The sequence below is a fragment of the Bubalus kerabau genome, chromosome 6 (genome assembly GCF_029407905.1).
Source record: "Bubalus kerabau isolate K-KA32 ecotype Philippines breed swamp buffalo chromosome 6, PCC_UOA_SB_1v2, whole genome shotgun sequence".
Taxonomy (NCBI): domain Eukaryota; kingdom Metazoa; phylum Chordata; class Mammalia; order Artiodactyla; family Bovidae; genus Bubalus; species Bubalus kerabau.
Genome location: NC_073629.1, coordinates 69,775,913 through 69,801,793, shown reverse-complemented (window position 1 = coordinate 69,801,793; position 25,881 = coordinate 69,775,913). Strand labels below are relative to the sequence as shown.

The 25,881-nt window shown below is 38.8% G+C and overlaps 1 protein-coding gene across 9 annotated transcripts in view; it reads right to left on the bottom strand.

Annotated features, from left to right (window-relative positions):
• Positions 1 to 25,881, bottom strand: part of SLC44A5 (solute carrier family 44 member 5) — a 399,223-nt gene that overhangs the window by 252,846 nt on the left and 120,496 nt on the right. For 2 of the 9 annotated variants that reach the window (XM_055585455.1, XM_055585453.1), the window contains exon 2: positions 10,413 to 10,589. The exons of the other annotated variants lie outside the window; for them this stretch is intronic. In XM_055585455.1, the coding sequence (XP_055441430.1) occupies positions 10,413 to 10,426 (14 nt within the window). In that variant the 5' untranslated portion in view covers positions 10,427 to 10,589. The remainder of the gene's footprint in view (positions 1 to 10,412; positions 10,590 to 25,881) is intronic. 9 annotated transcript variants of the gene reach the window in all.

Here is a 25,881-nt window from a genome sequence, read left to right as displayed (position 1 = left end):
TGAAAAATGTGAAGATCCACTCCCCTCGGAAAATATTATTATGCCATTTTGCAAACATCATCACCAACAGTAAGACGCAACAAAGTAAGCAACTGTTAGTGTAGATTTAAACTGAGAGCTCTGCCTGTGGAGCTCTGGTTCAGCCTCATCCTTCTCCTCACCCACGTGAACACAGCTAGGTCAAAGTAAACCGCTCCACCCAAACTTATGAGCTCCTTCCCTCCTACCTTTTGGGACCGTGGCTCTATTTCTTTTTTAGACTCACTCTCTCCCTCTGCATTGCTTTCCTATCCAAAAATAATCTCTCTCTGACCCTGATTCTCCCTTTAAATAACTCCCATCTCTCCTTCTGCCCCCATTTCACAAATGAGAGGCAAATGCTCAATAAATATTTATGGATTAAATGGGGGAAAAAAACTCTATTTCCCTATTGCTTCATCTCACATGTATTCCTCATTCCACTGCAAACTAATGAAACTACTCAGCCCACTCCTCTACTAAAACTGGTCTCCAGAGGTGGCCAGGAGCTTTCTAATTTAAAAAATCCATGAGTTCTCCTTATCCTTGATGCTACTTGACCTCCATGCAGCACCAGACATTGCTAACCAACCCTTATTATTAATATTCCTTTCTTCAAGTTTTCTTGCAATATACCAAGGCTTCTCTTATTTATATCACCAATCTTCCCCAACGGAGAAGGCAATGGCACCCCACTCCAGTACTCTTGCCTGGAAAATCCCATGGACGGAGGAGCCTGGAAGGCTGCAGTCCATGGGGTCGCTGAGGGTCGGACACGACTGAGCGACTTCACTTTCACTTTTCACTTTCATGCATTGGAGAAGGAAATGGCAACCCACTCCAGTGTTCTTGCCTGGAGAATCTCAGGGACAGGGGAGCCTGGTGGGCTGCCATCTGTGGGGTCGCACAGGTTGGACACGACTGAAGTGACTTAGCAGCAGCAGCAGCAATCCTCCCCAAACTCATTGATAACATATGTTCTCTACCCCTCTTTTTGACTCTATACCTCTTCCAATAGAAGATTTCAACCACTGACAGTTTCAAATATTTCTGTCAGCATCATCCAAACATAATTTTAGTTCTCATTTTTCTTCTATCTCTCAGACTCACCTTTCTAAATGGCTTTTGAACCATTCCTCATAGATGCCATGTTGGCACCTCACACACAGTAGGACCAAAATAGAACTCAATCTTCCCTCCTTCCCGTTGCTAAGTCTGCCTCTCTTCTGTCCCCACCCTTAAGGTATAGCAGCACCACCCTCCCAGTCATGTTGTTAGCAATTTTAGAGTGCTTCTGGAGGTTAGCGTCCTCAGTACCTGCAACTTCTTCTCAGCTTCAAGTCCTGATGACACTGTCTCTGAGGCATTTCTTGATTCTGCCCCATAATTTCCATCCCCCTTGCTACGGTCCTAGTTTAAATTTTTCATAATCTCTCAGTAAGACCATACAAAAGCGTATTAATGGCGCTGCCACCCTCACCGTTCTCCAACCCATTTTTTCCCCAAAACATCAAGACTAAGTTCTCTGGAGTAGGATTGTCTGTTATCTTTGTATTTCCCTGCACAACCACTGAATACACGTTTGTGGAACTGAACTCCTACTGCCAGCAATTATCTTCCTAAAACAGAAATCTGATACTATAAATACACTGCCCCCAAATCTTCAATGACTCTTAACACAGAATAAAAGCAGAAACTCCTCAGCATGACATTCAGAGTCCTCTGGGGCCTGCCCTGAACCTGCTACTATGCCTCACCTCCCATCTACTTGCCACTCCAGCCACACACACTGTTCACTCTTTTTTCTTTTATTTCTAGAATCCACTCTGTATTACTTACATCTATGGCTTGAGATATCTGTTTTATAGCTCTATTGAAATTCATGTAACTTTTAAGGTCAAAATAAAATTCTACTTCTTCATTAAAGTTTTCTCCAATCTTACTGTAAAGGAAAAGCTGCTTTCCCTCTCTCTGTACCCCAGCACTTAATAGCACCTCACAGCACACTGCGCCATGTACCCTGCATTACAGGCATGGACACCTAGGTTCCCCAACTAGACTGGAGCAGGCTCCCCAAGGATACCATCAATCCCCTACTATGCTTATGCCACTGCCTCACAATAGAAAGCATTCAATGAAAGGATTACTAAAGTGACCCAGTAACTCTTGTCACCTCATTTTACAAGAGCCCAGTTAAATAATTTTAGTACTATCCTTCCCAGGGCTTCCCTGATGGCTCAGCAGTAAAGAATCCGTTTATCAGTGTAGGAGACCTGGGTTCGATCCCTGAATCGAGAAGATGCTCTGGAGAAGGAAATGGCAACCTGCTTCAGTATTCTTGCCTGGGAAATCCCATGTACAGAGGAGCCTGGTGAGCCACAGTCCATGGGATTGCAAAGAGTTGGACATAATTTAGAGACTAAACAACAATCCTCCTTGCTACAGGCACATTTGGCCCAACACAGGAAATGTACTCTGTCCACCTTCTGCTATGTGCACCCCCAAAAGGCGCTGCTAATACATGGTGCTAGAGTTCCAATCGACTGAAATACATGTTCATTAACAAAAATACTTTAATATATTAATTAAAATAGCTATTTAAAGGAAACGATACATATGTGGTTTTAATATGAAAACTAAGAATCTTGTTAAGAAATGTGGTTTTGAAGCATTAGTCTTTTACATCATGAGTCTGATCTTTGGGAAGAAAAGGAGCCCCTTTTCTAAGGTTGCCCATTCCAAGGTCACTGCCATGATCCCTGAATCCAGTTTCTTACACCAAAATGATATCACAATGGTGGCTGTCAATGCTTCTTTAATGAATTTACTTCTCTATATACAACAAAGGGTGATTATCAACTAAGAAAACTGGGAAACTATGCTCTATAAATTCTACTCTTTCATCTGTGCTTATCTTTATACAGCATCTAACTACAACAGGGGTCCCCCTAAAGGGGTCCTATGGATATGTGAGATGGCCACAACTGGAGGTGGCTCATCTGCATTTTATATTTGCCTGCAAACTGTAGTAGGCTTCACATCCCCACATGGAGCTGTAGAAAAGAGAACTTCACTCCTCTATGTCAGGTAAAGGTGGTTCATTCTCTTAACAGTAAACTCACAGGTGATTTCTTTCATTCACTGGTTCATGAGAATCTAGGTCTCAAACCCAACATTGGAGTAACTAGGAGTGAAAAAGTTGGCTTAAAGCTCAACATTCAGAAAACGAAGATCATGGCATCTGGTCCCATCACTTCATGGCAAATAGACAGGGAAGCACTGGAAACAGTGTCAGACTATTTTTTGGGGGCTCCAAAATCACTGCAGATGGTGACTGCAGCCATGAAATTAAAAGACACTTACTCCTTGGAAGGAAAGTTGTGAACAACCTAGACAGCATATTAAAAAGCAGAGACATTACTTTACCAACAAAGGTCCATCTAGTCAAGGCTATGGTTTTTCCAGTGGTCATGAATGGATGTGAGAGTTGGACTGTGAAGAAAGCTGAGCACTGAAGAATTGATGCTTTTGAACTGTGGTGTTGAAGAAGACTCTTGAGAATCCCCTGGACTTCAAGGAGATCCAACCAGTCCATCCTAAAGGAGATCAGTCCTGGGTGTTCTTTGGAAGGACTGATGCTGAAGCTGAAACTCCAATACTTTGGCCACCTCATGTAAAGAGTTGACTCATTGGAAAAGATTCTGATGCTGGGAGGGATTGGGGGCAGGAGCAAAAGGGGATGACAGAGGATGAGATGGCTGGCTGGATGGCATCACTGACTTGATGGACATGAGTTTGAGTGAACTCCGGGAGTTGGTGATGGACAGGGAGGCCTGGTGTGCTGTGATTCATGGGGTTGCAAAGAGTAGGACATGACTGAGCAACTGAACTGAACTGAACTGAACTGATACCACTGACTTAATAAAACATAATAAAATAATTAGCAATGTTACTCTGTATTCTTTCAAAGAGATCTTTAAAACATGTTTTCTTTTTCCCTCCCAACCACCCCCACCCCTACGTCTACACACGCACGCACACACGGGCGTGCACAAACATAAAACTACCACAACTTGATTTGAGCTTAACCTCAAAGAATTTCACCTTTTAAATTCCAAAATATTAAATAAAAAATTATAATTCACAAGTAAAAGTTGCCTCTTAAAATTACATGCATCACAGAATCTTTTGGTTATCTATTATTTGTGTTCTGTAATTAGTAAAAAGTGAATTTCCTACATTAGTTTTTGTTTTGCATCATAATCTTACAGGAATTAAAAAACATAAGAGTTATACTACAGTTTACAAAATTATATTTGAACAGGACACTGTGTTAACAAACTTTTTTCTGACTATATCTAATTATGATAAAATAGAAATTGGTTTTTAAAATGTAAACATATCCATCTTTGCCATAAAGAATCATCTAATTATAAAAACTTCTGTTTTCTTAATTCAAAGACAGTGACAGTTAATATTAAAAACTCACACAAGCAGTGTAAGTGATAAAGCAAATACGGCTGCCTTCTATATTAACATATAAGCTACTTCAGGTTTCATGACTTCTACACACTTCACAATTCTAGTATTCTTTTTCTATCACTGATTTCTTAAAGTTTTCTTCCTCCTGAGAGAACCATAATCAGCTGTGTTACCGATTTTCGCCCAGTCCAAATCAAATAACTCACTCAGACGCACACAAGCACCAAAAGCTTTCTTATTGTAGTGTGTATCTAAATTTTATACTGCTTCATAAGAAAGAGGATCTTTGCTTCTTTTCAATCTGTATTAAGGAATAAAGAGTTGAATCTATGAGAAAGAGTGAATCATCTGGATACTCATATTCACATTTGTGTCTTCAGACTCTAGCAAGTTCCAAACATATCTTAGGCACACAAAACTAACACTTGAAAATTAAAATAACCTATTTTATAAAGCAAGCAGGTTTATGGCTGGATACTGCATCAAGTTTCATTTACAGGATAAAAAAGCAATGAGGCTAATTTAAACAAATTTGATAAATAGCATCAGAAATTAAGAGGTAAGCAAATATATGCAATTCCCCACATTTCATACAATTAATGAGTCCAGGACATAATCTAATCCTAAAATTTAATCCATCCTTAGTGGATTTACATGACAAACAAAATTTTATACTGAATTCTGTACAATTAGGCTTTGATAATATTTACTGAAAGAGCCTGCCTTTGCTGAGATTATAAATTTTTATTAAGGTGGCTTTAGTAATTATCAATGATGTAATAGAGTCCAGGGTGCAGAAAGGCCTCTTGGGAATCACAGCAATGATCAACTAGGGTGGCACAAAAACACCAAAACAATTAGCATCACCTTTACCAACAATGTGGGAGACCTGGGTTCGATCCCTGGGTTGGGAAGATCTGCTGGAGAAGGAAATGGCAATCCACTCCAGTACTATTGCCTGGAAAATCCCATGGACAGAGGAGCCTGGTAGGCTACAGTCCATGGGGTTGCAAAGAGTCGGACACGACTGAGCGACTTCATTTTCACTTTCACTTACCAACAGCTAGTATTTTTTAATTAATTTATTTATTTTAACAGGAGGATAATTACTTTATAACATTTTTATGTTTTCTGCCATATATCAACATGAATTGGCCACAGGTACACATGTGTACCCCCAGTCCTGAATCTCCCTCACACCTCCCCCTCACCCTATCCCTCTGGGTTGTTCCAGAGCACCAACTTCGGGAGCCTGTTACATGGAGTGAAGTAAGTCAGAAAAAGAAAGACAAATATTGTATGCCAATGCATATAAATGGAATTTAGAAAAATGGTACTGACGATCCTTGGAAGAAAAGCAATGACAAACCCTAGACAGTGATTTAAAAAGCAGAGACATTACTTTGCCGACAAAGGTCCATATAATCAAAGCTATAATTTTTCTAGTAGTCATGTACGTATGTGAGAGCAGGACAATAAAAAAGGCAGAGCACCAAAGAATTGATGCCTTCGAATTGTGGTGTTGGAGAAGACTCTTGAGAGTCCCTTGACCTGCAAGGAGATCAAACCAGTCCATCCTAAAGATCAGTCCTGGGTGTTCATTGGAAGGACTGATGCTGAAGCTGATGCTCCAATACTTTGGTCATCTGATGCAAAGAACTATCTCATTAGAGAAGAACCCGATTGTGGGAAAGGTTGAAGGCAGGAGGCAAAAGGAGTGACAGAGGATGAGATGGTTGGATGATATCATCAACTTAATAGACATAAGCTTGAGCAAACTCCAGGAGATGGTGAAGGACAGGGAAGCCTGGCATGCTGAAGTCCATGGGGTTGCAGAGAGTCCCACACGACTGAGAGACTAAACTATAACAACCGATGATCCTACGTTCAGGGCAGCAAAAGAGACACAGATGTAAAGAACAGACTTTTGGACTCAATGGGAGAAGACGAGGGTGGGATGATTTGAGAGAATAGCATTGAAACATATACATCACCATACGTAAAATAGATGACCCGTACAAGTCCGATGCATCAGCTACTATTGATAGGGGGTAATACTTCTGCTGCTTTCTGAAATTTTACCAGAATGATTGCAAAGGAGCAATTACTTTTTTTTCCCCCTCAGACTCAGTACTTCTGAGGGAAGACTGTCAAAAAGTATCATCAGCTCAGTACAGTTGCTTAGTCGTGTCCAACTCTTTGTGACCCCATGAATTGCAGCATGCCAGGCCTCCCTGTCCATCACCAACTCCCGGAGTTCACTCAAACTCACGTTTATCGAGTCGGTGACGCCATCCAGCCATCTCATCCTCTGTCATCCCCTTCTCCTCCTGCCCCCAATCCCTCCCAGCATCAGAGTCTTTTCCAATGAGTCAACTCTTTGCATGAGGTGGCCAAATCATATTCCTTATCAAAAGATTATGTTCACTAAGAGGAAAGATAAATTGTGTATGACTGTAGTGGCTTTTTATTAAGGCATGTTTCTTCTGATTTATAGTTAGTACTATATTTGTTCCTTTGAATTGCTGAACTATATGCTGCTGCAGTGTTCCTAAGTAGGATTAGCCCACAGGATGGGCCACTATTGAAGATCTATTTAGCCATCTTTGTATTCATTCTGATACAAAAGATGCATCCCAGAAAATCAAGTAATCAAAGCCAAGTGGTTCAACAGATTATGTTGAAAAAATTTTAACTTGTCATTCAAGTGTGCTGCTAAGAGACAGAAAGAAATACAAACAGATCACTGGATTCGGCAATCTGGAAGTCACTGTGATCTTGACAAGTATATTTTTACTGAAATGATGGGAAATAAAGCCTGATTGGAGTGGCTTCAAGACAAAATGATGGCTTCCAAAGAACAGTAAACCAGATTTTCTAAAAGAGCTCTTTTGCTACAAACCAAGTAGATCATGAATAATACATAGTGTTTTAAAGAACTTCTGGGTTTGCAAGAACTAAAAAATAAAAAAACAAAAAATCCAAGCAGCTCTACCATCATAACCAAAACATAAAATAAAACAAAAAAACTCCCAAGAGTTGAAACCTAAGTAGCCAGCACTGTGCAATACCAAATAAAAAGAGGAAATGGGTATGTTGAAGGCAATATCATTACTACTAACTGAGACCAAGCCTTGGGCCAACTGCAAGACATAGCAGGCTAGCTTCAGATCCTCAAATCAACCCAAACACCTCAAAGAGACTATAGCTCCAGGTTGCAAGTACCCTGGGCTCTGAGCAGAAGCAAATACCAATCTTTTCTGGAAAAGAGCACCCCCAATTTAGGCTCACAGTACCCCCACAACAACCTCAGATATGTGAATAATACCATTCTAATGGCAGAAAGTGAAGAGGAACTAAAAAACTTCTTGATGAGACTGAAGAAGGAGAGTGAAAAAAACAGCTTAAAACTAAATATTTAAAAAACCTAAGATCACAGCATCTGGCCCCATTACTTCATGGCAAATAGAAGGGGAAAAGGCTGAAGTAGTGACAGAAAAATTTCCTCTTCTTGGGCTTTAAAATCACTGCAGATTGTGACTGCAGCCATGAAATTAGAAGACAACTGCTTCTTGGAAGGAAAGCTATGACAAATCTAGACAGTGTGTTAAAAAGCAAAGACTTCACTTTGCAGACAAAGATCTATATAGTTAAGGCTATGGTCTTTCTAATACTCATATACAGTTGCGAGAACTGGACCATAAAGAAGGCAGAGTGCCAAAAGATTGATGCTTTTGAGCTGTGGTTCTGGAGAAGACTCTTGAGAGTCCCTTAGACAGCAAGGAGATCAAAGTAATCAATCTTAAAGGAAATTAACCCTGAATACTGGTTGGAAGGACTGAGCTAAAGCTGAAGCTCTCTGGCCATCTGATGTGAAGAGTTGACTCACTGGAAAAGATCCTGCTGGGAAAAATTGAGGGCAGGAGGAGAAGAGGGTGACAAAAGATGAGATAGTTGAATGGCATCACTGATGCACTGAACATGAACTTGGGCAAACTCTGGGAGATGGTGAGGGATAGGGAAGCCTGGCGTGCTGCAGTCCATGGGGTTGAGAAGAGTTGGGCATGACTTGGCAACTGAACACCTACCACCACAACAACAAACTGCAGAAAATTCTTAAAGAGATGGGAATACCAGACCACCTTACCTGTCTCCTGAGAAACCTGTATGCAGTTCAAGAAGCAAAGTTAGACTGAACATAGAAAAATGGATTGCTTCAAAATTGGGAAAGAAATATGACAGGGCTGTATATTGTCATCCTCCTTATTTAACTTATATGCAGAGCACATCATGCAAAATGCCAGGCTGAATGAATCACAATCTGGAATCAAGATGGCTGGGAGAAATATCAACAACCTCAGATATGCACATACCACTTTAATAGCAGAAAGAGAAGAGCGAAAGAGCCTCTTGATGAAGGTGAAAGAGGAGAATGAAAAAGCTGGCTTAAAACTTAAGATTCAAAAAACAAAGATCGTAGCATCCAATTCCATCACTTCATGGCAAATAGATGGGGATAAAGTAGAATCAGTGACAGATTTTATTTTCTTGGGCTTCAAAATCACTGTGAATGGTGATTGCAGCCATGAAATAAAGACGCTGCTGCTGCTGCTGCTGCTGCTGCTAAGTCGCTTCAGTCGTGTCCGACTCTGTGCGACCCCAAAGACAGCAGCCCACCAGGCTCCCCCACCCCTGGGATTCTCCAGGCAAGAACACTGGAGTGGGTTGCCATTTCCTTCTCCAATGCATGAAAGTGAAAGTGAAAGTGAAGTCGCTCAGTCATGTCTGACTCGTAGCGACCCCATGGACTGCAACTTACCAGGCTCCTCCGTCCATGGGATTTTCCAGGCAAGAGTACTGGAGTGGGTTGCCATTGCCTTCTCCGAAGACACTTGCTACTTGGGAGAAAAGTATGACAAACCTAGACAGCACGTTAAAAAGCTGAGACATCACTTTGCCAACAAAGGTCCATATTGTCAAAGCTATGGTTTTTCCAGCAGTCATGTACAGATGTGAGAGCTGGACCCTAAAGAAAGCTGAGCACCAAAGAACTGGTGCCTTTGAACTGTGGTGCTGGAGAAGATTCTTGAGAATCCTGTGGACTGCAAGGAGATCAAACAAGTCAATCCTAAAGGAAATCACTCCTTAATATTCACTGAAAGGACTGATGCTGAAGCTGAAGCTCCAATACTTTAGCAATCTGATGGGAAGAGCCAACTCACTAGAAAAGAACCTGATGTTGGGAAAGATTGAGGGCAGGAGGAGAAGGAGGCAAAAGAGGATAAGATGGTTGAATGGCATCACCAACTCAATGTACATGAGTTTGAGAAAACTCTGGGAGATAGTGAAGGACAGGGAAGCCTGGCATGCTGCAGTTTATGGGTTGCAAAGAGTTGGACACAACTTAGCAACTGAACAACAACAGAAATAGATCCAAAGATGTAGAAAACAAACATATTATCAAAGGGGAAAGTAGTGGAGGGATAAATTGGGAACTTGGGATTAACATACACACAGTACTATATACAAAATAGATAAAGAATAAGGACTAGCACAGGGAACTATATGCAATATCTTATAATAACCTATAATGGAAAAGAATCTGAAAAAGAACATATATAAATATATATGTTCATTTATGCTTATGGGCCAAATACATACATGTATATAGGTACATATATATATTTGAGCTACTTTGTTATACACCTGATACATTGTAAATCAAGTATAGTTCAATAAAAAATAATTTTAGAAAATTCTCAACCTCATTAATATTCAGGAAGGGACTTTCCAGGTGGCACTAGTGGTAAAGAACCTGCCTGCCAATGCAGGAGACATAAGAGATGTGGGTTTGATCTCTGGGTTGGAAGATCTCCAGAAGGAGGGCATGACGACCACTCCAGTATTCTTACCTAGAGAACACCATGGACAGAGGAGCTTGGCAGGTTACGATTCATTCGTTTGCAGAGTCGGACACAACTGAAGCGACTTGGCACCCTTGCAATAATCAGGAAATGCAAAGCTAGACCACAGCAAGATACCATTTTACACTGTCAATGCCAGTTGAATGGCAAAAATTCTCCATTCTGCTGGGAAGAGGGTAAATTTAGACAATCACCTTTGGAAAGCTATTTGCCATTATCTCATAAAAGTAAATATTCCCTTATCCTATGAGCTCGCAATTCTTGTCTTAGGCTTGTAAATCCTAGTCTACAGAAATTCTTTTTATTTGTTTATCAGGCGACATACAAATAAATTCATCGCAGCAGTAGACATAAAGCAAAAGACCTGGAAACAACCCTAATATACATCAACAGAGGAATGGGTAAATACATTGTATAAGAGCTACACACTGGAATATTATATATTAGTGAAAGTAAAAAAATCACTGCAGCCTGGATGAATCTTAGAAATATAACAATGAAATGGAAAAAGCTAGGTACATAAGACATTATGCAGACTGTGCCATTTTCATAAAGCTCAAAAATAAGCAAAAATAAACATATAGAGATAGACAAATAGACGGAGATAAAATGAAAAACTCTGGAGACAAAATTATAAAAACAAACTTCAAGAGGAGTCACTTGGGGAGGAAGAAAGGGGCTAAATACAAATAGGTGAGGAAAGTACAAATAGATGAAACAATATTAATCATTTTCATTCTTAAATTGGGTTCCAGTTTCTCAGGTGTTGCTTATCATGATTTAGATTTTACATATGTTAAAACAATCTTTTGTATATATCAAATATTACATTGTAAAAATACTTTTAAAGAGATAGGAGATAAGGAATAGAAATAGTATATGAAGACGAGTTTTACTACAAACAGTAGAAACAAAAGGGTTAAAAGTAGAAGAGGACATGGGAATAAGACAGAATTCAACTTTGTTTTTATTTTTTAATATGGAAGAAAGTACAGCATGCTCTTATATTAATAGAAATGATATAAGCAACATGGAAATGCTTGATGATGCAAGAGAGAAAAAGAAGATAATTATAAGAGCACAGACCTTGGAAAGGAAAAAGGAAATCTGATCTGGCACCTATGAGGAGGGATCCGTCTTATAACACAGGAGAGAAAATGCACCTATTTCAATAAATGGACAGGCAGAGTAGATACAGTTAACGTATTTGTTGATGGAAAGATAATGAAGTTCACATCTCCTGAGTTGTTCTATTTTCTCTGTGAAATGTGAAGCAGGGTTACGCTGATTCTGAGTGGGGTGGAGTGAAGCAGGGAGCACTGATGTTTTGAGGAGAGAGAAGGTGAGAAATTATTAACTTTAAACAGGGAAATGTAATGGGACATCATCCACATTGATGCACATTCTATTGATTTTTCCCCTACCTCACTAACCACTCCTTATCCTCCTTTACTAGATTTTTATCCTCTTCCTCAACTGCTGAGGTCCAGCCCCGGCTGATCCAGGGTATTTGAAGGAGAGACGGCTTCAGCGACCTATTCAAATGTTAATTAGAGATATAAAGAGTAATAGAATGAGGATAGCTCAGTAGGAAAATTCAGTGGAGAAAAGAAGCTGAGGAGCTTGGTTTACACAGAAAATCAATATAACCTGTGACACCAGGTTAGCTCTGACCACGGAGGCCGCAGGCGCCCTCTCGAATAGTGGAAGGTGCCCCACCTTAGACACCTTCTCGAGTGGGTCTTAGAAGCCCAGGCAAATAAATGGTCGCAGAGGATTTCCGCGCTCCAGATGGAGACTCAGCTGGAAATTGAGGGGAAGAATGACATGGGGAGATCAAGCTTTGGTGAGCAATGTCCGTAGCTTTATTTTCAACAGGGGTTTTTATACCCTAAGTTACACATAGAGGATAATAGGGGATGCAAAGTCAGCAGTCTTTGATCCTTATCAAAAACTAGGGTTTCTTTCCTGCAAATTTATCGTATACAAATGGTTTAGGTGATTTACATCATCTTCTGGCCAGAAGGCCTATTAACATTTTATGACTCTTGACAAAGACTTATCAACAAAGACTTATTTTCTCTAAGAGTAATTATTTTAAGGTTTGGCGCCATCTTCCAAAGGTGTTAGATTAAATTGCATTCCTATAGGGTGGATGTGTAATGGGTTTACAACAAAGGAAAGAATTTATTACCTTAAGGGTCTAAAGTTACTAACACCAAGGCCACTACTTATTTTTTCTACATACCAACTATATTAATTAATACACATTCAAGGATACAATACAGGGGATGTGAAAACTTGGCAGCAAGCATTGGCTCATCAATGAAATCTTTTACTAGTTTTATTCTGACAGTTTCTAACTCGCTGAGAGGCTCTAAGCTATTTGAATATCTTAAGCTTCCCATGCCTCTCGAGGCTGGGAGACTGTAAACAATCGTATGCATAACTGTAGAAGTCCGGGTAAACTTGTCAGGCGAGTTAGAGAGCTATCTGAGGGGTTTGGATTTAAACACTCCTAATTGCCCAGGAACTTTATTAATTGGAGCTGTAAGTTAACTCTTTGACAGAGAGAGCGAGATGGTGGTGGGGGACAGCCCCCAGTAAAGTCAGAGGTGAGAGCACAAAGCAATAAAGTAGGCAGACTCTGGTTTTTGGGGGTAGATGCTCAAGAATATCCAGGGGGACTCCTGAGGCTCAATCCCGCCTTTGCATATGCCGAGCCTCCTTCCTCATGACCTTTGTCACGAGTGGAATGTCTCTCACTGGCTCCTGGCACTCAACTCTAAATGGACTTCCCTAAATATTGGAGTGACTGAGCTCAGTCCTCAGATACATTCTCTCCATCATGTATCTATGTGAGTTCACCTACTCCCATGGCTTTAAATATCCTCCAAGCGCTAATGACTCACAAATTCTTATCTGCAGTTCCTAACCTCTGCCAGGAGCTCCAGACTTGTATATTCAACTGCCCATGTGATGCTTATACTTGGGTGTCCAAAAGGCATTTCTAGTTCAACATGTACAAAACAAACTTTTAATTTCTCTGTCCATTCCTCTTTCTTCCCAGTCTTCACAGCTCAGTAGATGGCATTAACTACTCATCTGGTTGCCCAGAACAGAAACCTAGTTTTTCTTGATTTTTCTTTTTCTCATACCTCACATCCAATCTTTCAGCAACTTACAGAAGCTCTACCTTCAAAATACAACCCTTCTCAAATCCCAAATCTAATCCTTCTCACCACCTCCACCACTACTACTCTGCTCCAAGGCATCATCATCTCTTTGCTACATCTTTGCAATAGCTTCCCTGACTCCAGATCAGTTCCACTCCCACCCCTAGTCCATTCTCTATATGCATCCAAAATGATCTTTTAAGAGCATAAATCAGATGACATACTCTCATACTTAAATCTTCCTATGTTGTCTAATGCATTCAGTACAAAATCAAAGAGTCCTTACTCCGGTCTATCTGGCTGTACATCATCTGGCTTTGGCTAACTCCTCAACCGCATCCCTCCGCCACTCCCCCCACCTCTAACTCTGCTTCAATCACATCAGAATGCTTATCATTTCTAGCAGTTGTCAAGCTCATCTCTACTTCAGGGTATCTGCATCAACATTCAATGTGCCTCAGAAATTTTTGGCACATTCCTTTCATTAGTCGCAGTTAAACATCACCTCTTAAAGCCGGTATTTTTATCCAAAATAGCCCACCCTCGTTATCTACTTACTCTCCTTTATTTTTTCTTGATTGCTTGGATGGCATTCTGTTTTATATACATTTTGTGAATTTCTCCCACAAAATTTCTCCCACAAATTTCTCCCACAAAATTCACATTTTGTGAATTTCCCCCAATGGAAAGTTCTATGAAAGCAGAGACTGCCTTGCTCACCCCTGTTAACTGCATATAGTGGCCAGCAAAAAATTTTTGTCGGTTGAATAAGTTCAAATTTATTTCTTATAGCTTAGAAGTCACAACTAAATTCTCTCTTTCTAACTGGAAAATCTAGCTTAAGTAATTTTGTTTGCATCAAGTTTATGGATTTATGGATTGCTCTATACTCTAAGGTCAGCTTCCTTCCTTGTAGAATAATCATTTCTTAAATTTACTTTCTAATGTGTAAAATAACACTCACTGAAAGATTTGGAAGCAAATTACCTACAGAAATCACTATTTAGATACAATTAGTTCATTCATCACCATCATCAAATAGATTATAGTACCACCCTATTTGATAATGAACTTGCATTTACCATAAGAAGAAATAGTTCTGTGAAAGGTATCCTGGACCAGAAATGAAAACATTCAGAGTCCTTATTTAGTTCTTGATTAGTATATAAACTGAAAAAGTCTTCTGTTACTTAATAATTCCATTGCTTCATCTGTTAAGTAGGAACAGCTGCCCTCATACTCCCAAAGAATTCTCTATGGATTAGCATGAAGAAGTGGAATTGTTGAAATAGGAGCTGTAAAATATTCATTTTTATAAAGACCATTAAAGAAACTATTAATATCCTTCATTGATTTCTATTTCTTTGAGCTTATAGGAAAAGTTTATAAAATTCCAAATGAGTTTAATATAGATTTTGTAAGGTAGGAATAATTCTCATAATAATAAACCACTTTTTACTTAGTTCTAGCTGTTATTACTTTGATAATGATTGTGTCTCTGGATAAATAATATAGGAAACATTTGGAGAAGGCAATGGCACCCCACTCCAGCACTCTTGCCTGGAAAATCCCATGGATGGAGGAGCCTGGTGGGTTGCAGTCCATGGGGTCTCTAAGAATCAGGCACGACTGAGCAACTTCACTTTCACTTTTCACTTTCATGCATTGGAGAAGGAAATGGCAACCCACTCCAGTATTCTTGCCTGGAGAATCCCAGGGACAGAGGAGCCTAGTGGGCTGCTGACTATAGGGTCGCACAGAGTCGGACAGGACTGAAGTGACTTAGCAGCAGCAGCTGTTATTACTTTGATAATGATTGTGTCTCTGGATAAATAATATAGGAAACATTTTGACAGAAATATTTTTTAGTAATCTATGAGGCACTATAGAAAATAAGAGATGCTAAAATCTGCATGAGCGTGGCTGCCCTGATTTTCAAAAGGAAAGAGGATGGTTTCTGAATACTGAGCATACTTTATATTCCAAACAAATTAAGTGGATTATCAAGGGCAAAAAACATAAACCCTTCCTAAAAATGAAAGTGATGATTTCTAGAGACCCTCATAGGTAAACTAAAAAATAAACTCATTCTGAATTAACCTCATTTTCTCTCCTCCTCTTTATTGAAATGTTTCTTGCCTATATGCTGTCTAACTAGATGGATAAGTCAGATCAAGTCTATTAAAATAAATAGACCAAGGATTCAGGAAGTCAGTTTTGCTTTTCAGTATACCTTAATGGTTTCAGAAGCATGATCTGGGTGATAGCACAATTTAATAAAATTATATTGGCAAAATTTAATCTCATAAAAAAGAATAAATTTGTGGTAATTCAGGGAGAGGTATATATGCTTTTGAAACATTTTTATCATTTATTCAAGTAAATATATAGAAATAATATTTAATCAAATATATAAATTATTCAAAGCTGAAAGAGCTAATAAACCTTTCTCATCTCAGTGAATGACATCACCATTCATCCAATTCAGTCCCCTCTGTCCACCTGGAATAATTAAACTAAATTACTGAAACAAATCCATCCCAAAATACTGTGGTTCAACCAAGACAGGAAATGATCTTTATAATGCATAAAAATGCAAACGTGAGTAGAATAAAGCCAATGAAGAGGCTCAGCTTCACAAGATCATTCAAGAACCCAAGTTTCTTCTACCCTCTTCTTCCAGCCCTTAAGTTGATGCTCAAGCCACCACGGATGGAAACTGGATCACTAGCACCAGTCCGTGTTCCAGCCCATAAAAGTGGCTTAGAGTCCAGGGCAAGTAGCCCTTGACTTTTAGGAAGGGACTTGGTTGTTGGCCCAAATTTAGTCTGTGGTCACATTTAAATGAACAAGAGCCTGCTAAGAGACTCTAGCTGGATAATCATGTAAACAGCTAAAACTCAGGGTAGGGTAGGTGATACCCTTTCTAGAAGGAATGAAAGGAAAATGGATATAGGAAACAATGAGTGGGTTTCTGACACGCACATTCCAAAATGCAAATCTGTCACCAAATTAAGTCTGTTTCCTATATATTATTTCATAAAAAACACACATTTACCTCCATCTTTAGCGTCACAGCCCTTGTCTGAGACATCTTCACCTCTTTTACTACATCATCACCTGTTTTACTACAAAATCCTCTGAACTGGTCTCCAGGTATTCACACTAGCATTTGCTCCCAAATCAGTTGTCTTCATTACAGTCAACCAGAGAAGACAATGGCACCCCACTCCGGCACTCTTGCCTGGAAAATCCCATGGACGGAGGAGCCTGGTGGGCTGCAGCCCATGGAGTCACTAAGACTTGGACACGACTTCACTTTCACTTTCACTTTTCACTTTCATGCATTGGAGAAGGAAATGGCAACCCACTCCAGTGTTCTTGCCTGGAGAATCCCAGGGATGGGGGAGCCTGGTGGGCTGCTGTCTCTGGGGTTGCACAGAGTCAGACATGACTGAAGTGACTTAGCAGCAGCAGCAGCAGCATTACAGTCAAAGGGATCATTTAAAAACACAAATTTAATCATGTCATAATGCTGACAATATTTCAATTATTGCCCATTGTTCTTAGGAATTATTAACAGGAACTCTAAAGTCCTACATATTGGAGAAGGAAATGGCAACCCACTCCAGTGTTCTTGCCTGGAGAATCCCAGGGACGGGGGAGCCTGGTGGGCTGCCGTCTATGGGGTCGCATAGAGTCGGACACGACTGAAGCGATTTAGAAGCAGCAAAGTCCTACATATTTGACACTATTTTTCTCATATTTCATCTAAATTTCACTATATTGGGCTGCTATTCTTCATAATTGTTTATCTTTCTTTTTTTCACTTGAACATAGTATTTCCTTCCCTGATTTTGGTTCTTTGAGGATTTAGGGGAGAGGTAGTTTGTTTTAGGAGTTTCAGGGAGGAAAGCAACATTGAAATGACCTTACTCCACTATCTTTAAGTAGAAATGTCTGTGCATGCATGCATGCTTAAGTCACTTCAGTCATGTGTGATTCTGAGAAGTGTTTGTAGTTATGAGTAAATGTTAACATACAGAAGATATGTCTGCTTGTTCCATGGCTTCATACCCCAGGAGAATGCTTGCCCCAGTTTAGGAAGCACCTTACAGTCTATTAAAGTAGATTTCCCCCAATAAAGCACAGAATATTACAAAATAAACTAATTATATAGCTTCACCATTAGGCCCACACATTTTCTAATGAGAGAAACTGCCTTTCCCAGCACTCATAGGGAAACAGAACTGCAAATGCTGTCTATTTGCTAAGGTTCTTGCCTCCAACTGCGTTTCTCCAAAAACTGTGCAGATAAACACCTGGCATACTGACAGGCACATATTAGGTTTTCAAAATGCTATTTCTCTCTTTACATTTTAATCCAGAAGGAAAAAATGTTTTTGAAGAAAGCTTTATTAAGAGCTTACTAAATGCTAGGCACACTGATCTAAACCAGAGGTCCCAGTCCTGTGGGTGAGAAAGACAAGTACACTCAAAACACAAACAGTGCTGTGAGAGCAGAGGATGTTTTAAGAAAACGAAGTAGACTTTCTAATCTGTCATAAAATGGGAATACCAAGGAAGTGGAATGGGGGCTTCCTAGAGATGTCTAAATCAAATTGTCAGACCAATAGTTACAAACCACACAGAGAAGCAGGAGGGAAAGTATTCCCAGCAAAGGAACAGCAACATTCCTATAAACAACACAAAGACTAGACCATGGAATATTCAAAGAACTCTAAGTCCAGTGAGGGTGAACAACAGAGCAGGATGAAAATGGCAGGAAATGAAGTTGGAGAGGAATCAGGAACCATATCCTTTGATTCGATTCAACAAAATTTATTCAGCACCTACCATATACTGAGCACCTACCATACTAAGATTTTGAGTAAACTCCAGGAGTTGGTGATGGACAGGGAGGCCTGGTGTTCTGTGATTCATGGGGTCGCAAAGAGTCGGACATGACTGAGCGACTGAACTGAACTGAACTGATATACTGAGCATTGAGAATTCAAAGACTAAAGGCATATATGTGGAATCTAGAAAAATGGTGCACATGAATCTATTGGCAAAGAAGAAATGAAGACACAGAATAACAATAACAATATTAATGAAAAGTTATTCCATTTATTTTCTTTTTTAAAAAACTATTTAATTGGTTGCACTGGGTGTTAGTTGCAGCCCATGAGGTCCTTCGTTGCTGTGAAAGACCCTGCATTGTGCAGTTATTTTCAGCGCACAAGGCAGGGGCAGCTGTCATGGTCTTTAAGGTGCCTAGAACCTTTGAAATGTTCAACCAATATCACAGTAACTTTAAAACATTCTTACACTCAAGCAGTGCTCAAGCATTGCTTCTAGACCCAAGTAATATAAGTAGAAAGTAATTTTGGGAAGAGTTGCTTTTATAACCGGATTGTATGGGTATCAGGTAGTCTTGAGAATAAGGGCAACTATATTAAAATTAACAACTCTATATGCATAGAACATAGACTATACAAATCGGTCTCACTGAATACACATTCTCTGCACTGTTCTCTCCATTTGAATGAGTACTGCAGCAGCAGCTCTAAACATTTGCTCTTGAACTCTGGAACTCTAGCTACAAGCAGGGTTTGTAATGTTATGATAATGAGAAGCCGTATTTTAAAAGAGATCATTATTAAAGTGCTCTGCCTTAATTTGGAGTTGCCTTCCTATTTCCGCCCAACTTTATTTGGAATGAGCTGCAGTTTCTAACCTACTACCATTAACAGAAGCTCTGTGTGATTAAGACAATAAATATATTCACAAAATGTAATCGCAGCTTTTGGGGCTTTAAACATCTGCTCTGAAAATAAAACTTTTACAAACACACAGTCATGGGCAAAATGAAACCTTTCTTCCAAGACTTTTTTTTTTTTTTTGGAACTGAAAGGTCTGAAATACAAATAATAGTCTTTTCCCAAACCCAAAGTGCAAGTTTAAGGTAATTCACATGTGATATTGGTCAATTATCTGAGCCTTTATGAAGTTGCAGGGCACTCTCAGAGTCCTTTGACTGCTTTAGACAAAATTGTTCAATGGGGCTAAAACTCTGCATTCAAGATTTCAGTTAAATGTCCAGATTTCAGTAACTGAAATTTCCAAAATCTGTTTATTTTATTATCATTTTTCTTATTGCCTGTGTTATCAAAATAGGAATAACCTCCTGTCAACATTTAGTAAATCTTTGCCCTATTTCAATTTCTTACTCTAGAAATACAAGACTGGTAAAGAAAGAACTTATATTCAACTCTCTCCTAGTTGGATAATTTGTTCAGTATTGGCCAGGAATTTAAATGGGGTTTCAATCCCTACATATTTCATTATATCCTTTAAAATTAGTCTGACATCCTTGGAAAATTATCCAAAATATGGGAAGTTTGACAGGTATTTATCACCACAATAGAGCAAAAAACTAGAAGCAACCCAATCTCTAAGAATAAGGGAATGATTACATAAAGGCTGATATATTGATTAAATAAAATATCATGTACCATTCAGAAACACAGTTATACATGAAAAATGATGCTGTTATAACAAATATTCCATCAACTAAAAAATGTCCATTCTCTGATATTTTAATTGAATCTACAGATAGTAGAGTACATCACTACTTATATAACATGTTTGAAAACAGTTTTTAAATTGTTCCATTATAGATTTAATCTCTGATGGTTTTCACCCTTCTGGCCATGAGACAATACTATTTTTAGGTCACTTTCTTCATACATATTATTTTATTGAACCCTTTAAAAATCCAAAAAGGTGAATAATATTATTAATTCACTAGAGTAGTTATTATTATTAATATTATTATGAGTAGTTTATCCCAAGCCATTAGGTATACTTAATTGCTTTTTGGGGATCCCATTCCTATAAGTCAACCAGTCACAAAGTATTACTTGCTACAGTGACTATATATATCCTTTTCCAGCAAAAAAAAAAGAAAGAAAGAAAGCCTTCATTATTTAAACACTATATAGACCAGCTCTGTCCAAAATAAATGTAATGCAAAGCACACATACAAGTCATGTAATTTTAAGTCTTCTAGAAACTGCATTAAAAGTAAAAAGAAATACATGAAATTGATTTTAGTAATATCTTTAATTTAACCCAGTATATCCCAAATATCATCATCATCCCAAATATTGTAATCAATATTATAATTACTAATGAAATGTTTTAAACTCTTTTTTTTTTACTAAACCTTTTATTAACCCTATGTTTTACATTTATAGCTCATTTCAACTCATATTTGTCACATTTGAAGTGCTCAGTAGCCCATGTGGCTGCTGCTGCTGCTGCTAAGTTGCTTCAGTCATGTCCAACTCTGTGCGACCCTATGGACAGCAGCCCTCCAGGCTCCGCTGTCCACAGGATTCTCTAGGCAAGAATACTGGAGTGGGTTGCCATTTCCTTCTCCACAGCCCATGTGGCTAGGGGCTTCCGTCTTGGACCGCACAGCTGAAGACTGAGTGATTGATGACAGAGTGATGAAAATACTCATGTAAGGTATACTGCAACATAATAAGCCTTATGCTGCAATACCATGTGGCATTTAAGACAATAATACCATTTACATAATTCAGCAGTAGATTTTACTACCATTCCCAGCTGAAAACATAATGATTTCTTTTCCATTTTCTTATTTTGATATACTGAAACCAATATGTGTGTAACTTAGTGAAAAAACATTAATAAATGTTATGGAGTATAACGGAATAGAAATACTATGCCATTGGGGTAAAATGTCCTGGTTATGAGACAAATGAAAACTAGTCAGCATATCCGGCCTCTCACAGGGAAACATTGCAGTTCAAAGGAAGGGGGCCTTCAAGGATGACTTGAATATTTCCTAAGTATCAAAAATTTTCTTTAGAGGCAGGTATTTTTCACCACCATTCATTTCACATCACATTGAAGGAATTCCCACAGTTCAGATGTTTCTACAAGAGTACCTAAGGAATGATCCTGGAAAGTGAAAAGCTTTTGATAATAACCAAGCTTTCAAATCAATCCTTAGAACAAGACTTCTAAAAAGAATTGAATGAGGTCCATACATGAAACTAAAAGCTTCATTTTTCGAAAACCCCAGGACCATACTTTACAACAACAGTTTTTCTTTTTTAATACCCCAAAGACAATAAAGAATGGACACATTAGAGAAAGCAAATGATGTATAGTTTTGCCTCCTTATAAATGTTCCTCACCTACTACCACAGCCAAAGTTAGGCCAAGTTTAATGTAATTCTTCCACAAAAGCTAGTTCATGTTATAGGAACTCTTCTGGAACATAAAATAGAATTTATAGCCTAGTGTGGATGACTACAGCCAAGTCAGCATCTAAATTATTATATAGTGTTATGACTGTGTAAATACAGGAGGTACAGTGGAAACACGTATGTGGGGCCATCACCCAGACCATGTTGGGGAGGGTGTGTAATTGGGATCAGCCTCCTGGAAAAAGTAAAGTCCAAACTAAACCTATTCCATGGGTAGGTGTTAACTTATGAAAGAAGTTTGAAGGAGAGGAAACAATGTTCCAAGACTGGGGTGGGAGAAGCATGGCATGTCAAAGAGCCGAGAGAAGTAAGGAAGCCAGGTGGAGAAATGGGGCTGGGCAGTGAGTAAGGTACAGGAACCTATGGCCTCTTGTAAACTAAGGAGTGTGAACTTGATCTTCACAGCAACGGAGAGCTTTTGAGTGACTGCTTTTGCTTTGACCTTCTACCTTTTGGGGTTTTCTAGCTCCCGAATTCCCTGAAAACCGTAGAACTAAAGCATACGACAAGGGCTTCAGGGAAAACAGCAAAAACCATAGCTTCAAATACAATGCATCATAACTTCAAATACAATGAAAAAAAAGGGGGAAAGGCCCAGTCAAATTCATTCCCTGAACCTGGAAAGCTAGTATTTTCTCATTGATTCCTAGATCTTTTTATTTTTTTTTTTTTTTCTTTTTTATGATCTGGCTGGGGTTTCTTTGCAGTTTCATAAAATTAATGGCTTGTAACATTTCATTACAGGGCAAATCTTTCTCATCACTGCTTGAATCCCTGCCTTAAAGGGAATCTCCAGGATACAAATCTTTCTGCGAGGTGGACTGTGGTTCTATTTGAGGCCTTCCTTTCAACAGAGAATGTTGTTTCAAGTACCCCTCTGCATCTAATACATGCGCACACACAAACACCCATGAACTCAAGGGCAAAAGGAAGGGAGAGAATATCAGCATAGGCAGCTCTCAGAATCTTCCTAACCAAACCTTTCATCTCCCAGAGATGGAAAGGAGAGCACAGTCCCCCAATTAAGCAATCATCCTCTATCTGAGAGGATATAAAGATACTAATGCCTCTCTTTCAGATACTCTTTCTCTGTTTGGTTTGGTTTCTTTTCTAATTTATTCAAAGTATTTCCTATCTGGCATTCTAGTACCTTCTATGTCTTATTAATTTTCTTTTGCTAACTGTCTTAGACTGGCAGCTTTTACTCAGCTCAGTCATTCAACCCTTCAAGTCATTGCTTAAGTCCATGTGAAAGTAAAAAGTGAAAGTGTTAGTCACTTAGTCGTGTCTAACTCTTTGTGATGACCCCATGGACTGCAACCCTCCAGGCTCCTCTGTCCATGGAATTCTTCAGGCAAGAATACTGGAATGGGTAGCCATTCCCTTCTCCCAGGGGATCTTCTCAACCCAGAGACTTAACCTAGTCTACTGCATTGCAAGCTGATCCTCTATTGTCTGAGCCACCAGGGAAGACCATTTACTCTTTTTCTATGCTCAGAAAAGATCCAAATACGCTAGTTAATATCCCCACCCATAAATTCTTCACAGTCTTAAGAACCATAGCCAAGTAACCACTAAACCACAAATCTCCCCTGATTTGTATTTATAATTCCATTTCATAATCATTCTTGATTTCCAGCTCCGAATGTCTTTCATAGTATGTCCTGGAAAGTCCTCCAGGTTCTTCACATCCCCACAAGGCAGGAATGGGAGAGATTAAACACCCTAATCTAGTAAGGCTCTTGCTCTTTGGGATAACTTGCAGAGCAACTATCCCCGAGTTTAAAAAAATAGTGAAACAACATGATGCCAAAGGAAACTGAATAATGAGCCACTGGGCATTTCTTCTTCCTATTTCTATGCCATTTCTTCTTCCTATTTCTATGCCACTGAGAACAGACCTCTCAAGACAAAGGAGCAAAACTAGAATAAAAAGTCATTATAACAAAATTAAGGGTGGATCATGCAGGGAGAAGTGTGCAGAGCACCTGTCTAAGCACATTTCTGTCCCAGTCATGAGAATCAACTTCATTCACTCCTCTGAGAAGAAAGCCAAGGCATTTTTAAATGCAAAGCTGTTTAGACTTGGTACTCATTCTGCAAAGCTAATAACATTTTTGAGGGTTCATTAATCTCAACAAGTCTGAAAAAAATACATTTTAATGTTCTTGCTCTCCAGCTATCGTCTTTACAGTATATTTTTACATAAATAATTGGTTATGGCTCAAATTAAAATAACTTTGACAATTATCAAGCAGGCTAAGAGTTTCTGAGCTTGTGCTGGGATGAGAGATAGCAGCACCCCAGAGTGCCCCCAGACCATGTGTTATCTTATGATAACATTCAATTCACTTCTTTCCAGGCTCATAAAATATAAAAGTTTTTCATCTAACTGTCAAAATGACAGTGTTCTGTTTAGATAATATTCCCTTGTAGGAAGGTTAGTCTCAATAGAATTTTTCTGATTAAAGTATACATGTGGTATGTGTGAGGACTAGGTTTCATGTCCCTGGCAACCTGGGTGTCCTCAAAAGCATACAATCCTGTCCTCAGGATTACAAGTTCTGTAATGCTTCGCAGACCACTCTGTCCTCTATATTCAAATCCTTCTCCTCACAAACTAACAAGTGGCAAGCCTTCAATCCTACACACATTATCCTACACACGTTATAATCTTTCTTTGCATCATGCACTAAAGACCTCTGGTGTGATAAATTGTCATCTCCCTCAACCTCAGAGGTAACTGGCTATAAAATTGTTTTATGTTCCTAGTATTCCTAGTCCTCGAGTAAAAATACTATCTGTAATTCAATGTTGGCAATATGGTATTATTCATAAAGCATTCAAATTGTACTTTCCAGGTTGAGAATGCCACCAGAACTACCTGATTGAATTACAGTCTAGCCAATTCTGCTGGGTGTCCTTTTTTCTGCATGAAAATTACAAGCATTTCCCAACATCTCCAGGGCCTACATGGAAGCTCCAAAGGGAGTAATGTTTTGCATAATCTTTCAAAACCTTCTTCATGGACATTCAAGAGCCAAGAACTGGATGCATGCGTGTTAGTCGCTCAGTCATGTCCGACTCTTTGCAACCCCATGAACTGTAGCTCACCAGGCTGCTCTGTCCACAGGATTCTTCAGGCAAGAATGCTGGAGTGGGTTTCCATTCCCTTCTCCAAAAGAACCAGATAAAACTATTTAAAATAATGATGGCTAAAAATGAATAAATAAGGTTCTACTATATATCACAGGGAACTATATTCAATATCCTGTGATAAACCACAATGGAAAAGAATATTTTAAAAAAGAAAATATAGACATGTATATATGTATAACTGAATCACATTGCTGTACAGCAGAAATTAACACAAATGTAAATAAACTACATTTTTATTTTTAAAAATTAAATTTTTAAAACAGAATATCAAAAAATTAAAATACCTCGTAAGGTATTTGTAGCTTTCCAAAAGGAAAAGATAATGTCTGAAGATAAAATTCAGTCTCACTGGTTGATTTCCAAAGCAAAATTCCTAAATTGATGACAAGGATTTAAACTGTATCAGACAGTTTTGGGTGAGGTAGAAAGGAGAATGGGGTTTTCTTATTTATTGAGTATGGGGGCTTGTTCTGTGCTGTTCTTTCCTCAAAAGGCATATATATATATATATATGCCCCAATTAAAATCCAATCACACACAGATGTTTCATTACCCTCTCTGCATTGATTTGGAAATATCTCTATGTTTACTTTCAAAAGACAATCATTTTACAGATGACTTTCTCCATTGTACTCAGCTTCTCTGATTCTAGCACATAATTAACATCTTATTTTATAAGCTTTCTCTTCTTCCTAGCCTTATTTTTTTCTCATATGCTTCCCATAATTTTATAAATTACCTTCCTTTTTAATAAGAAGATATTTTCCTCTGGAAGGCAGTAGGCTTTTTAGACTTTGTCCAATGGCAATATGTCTC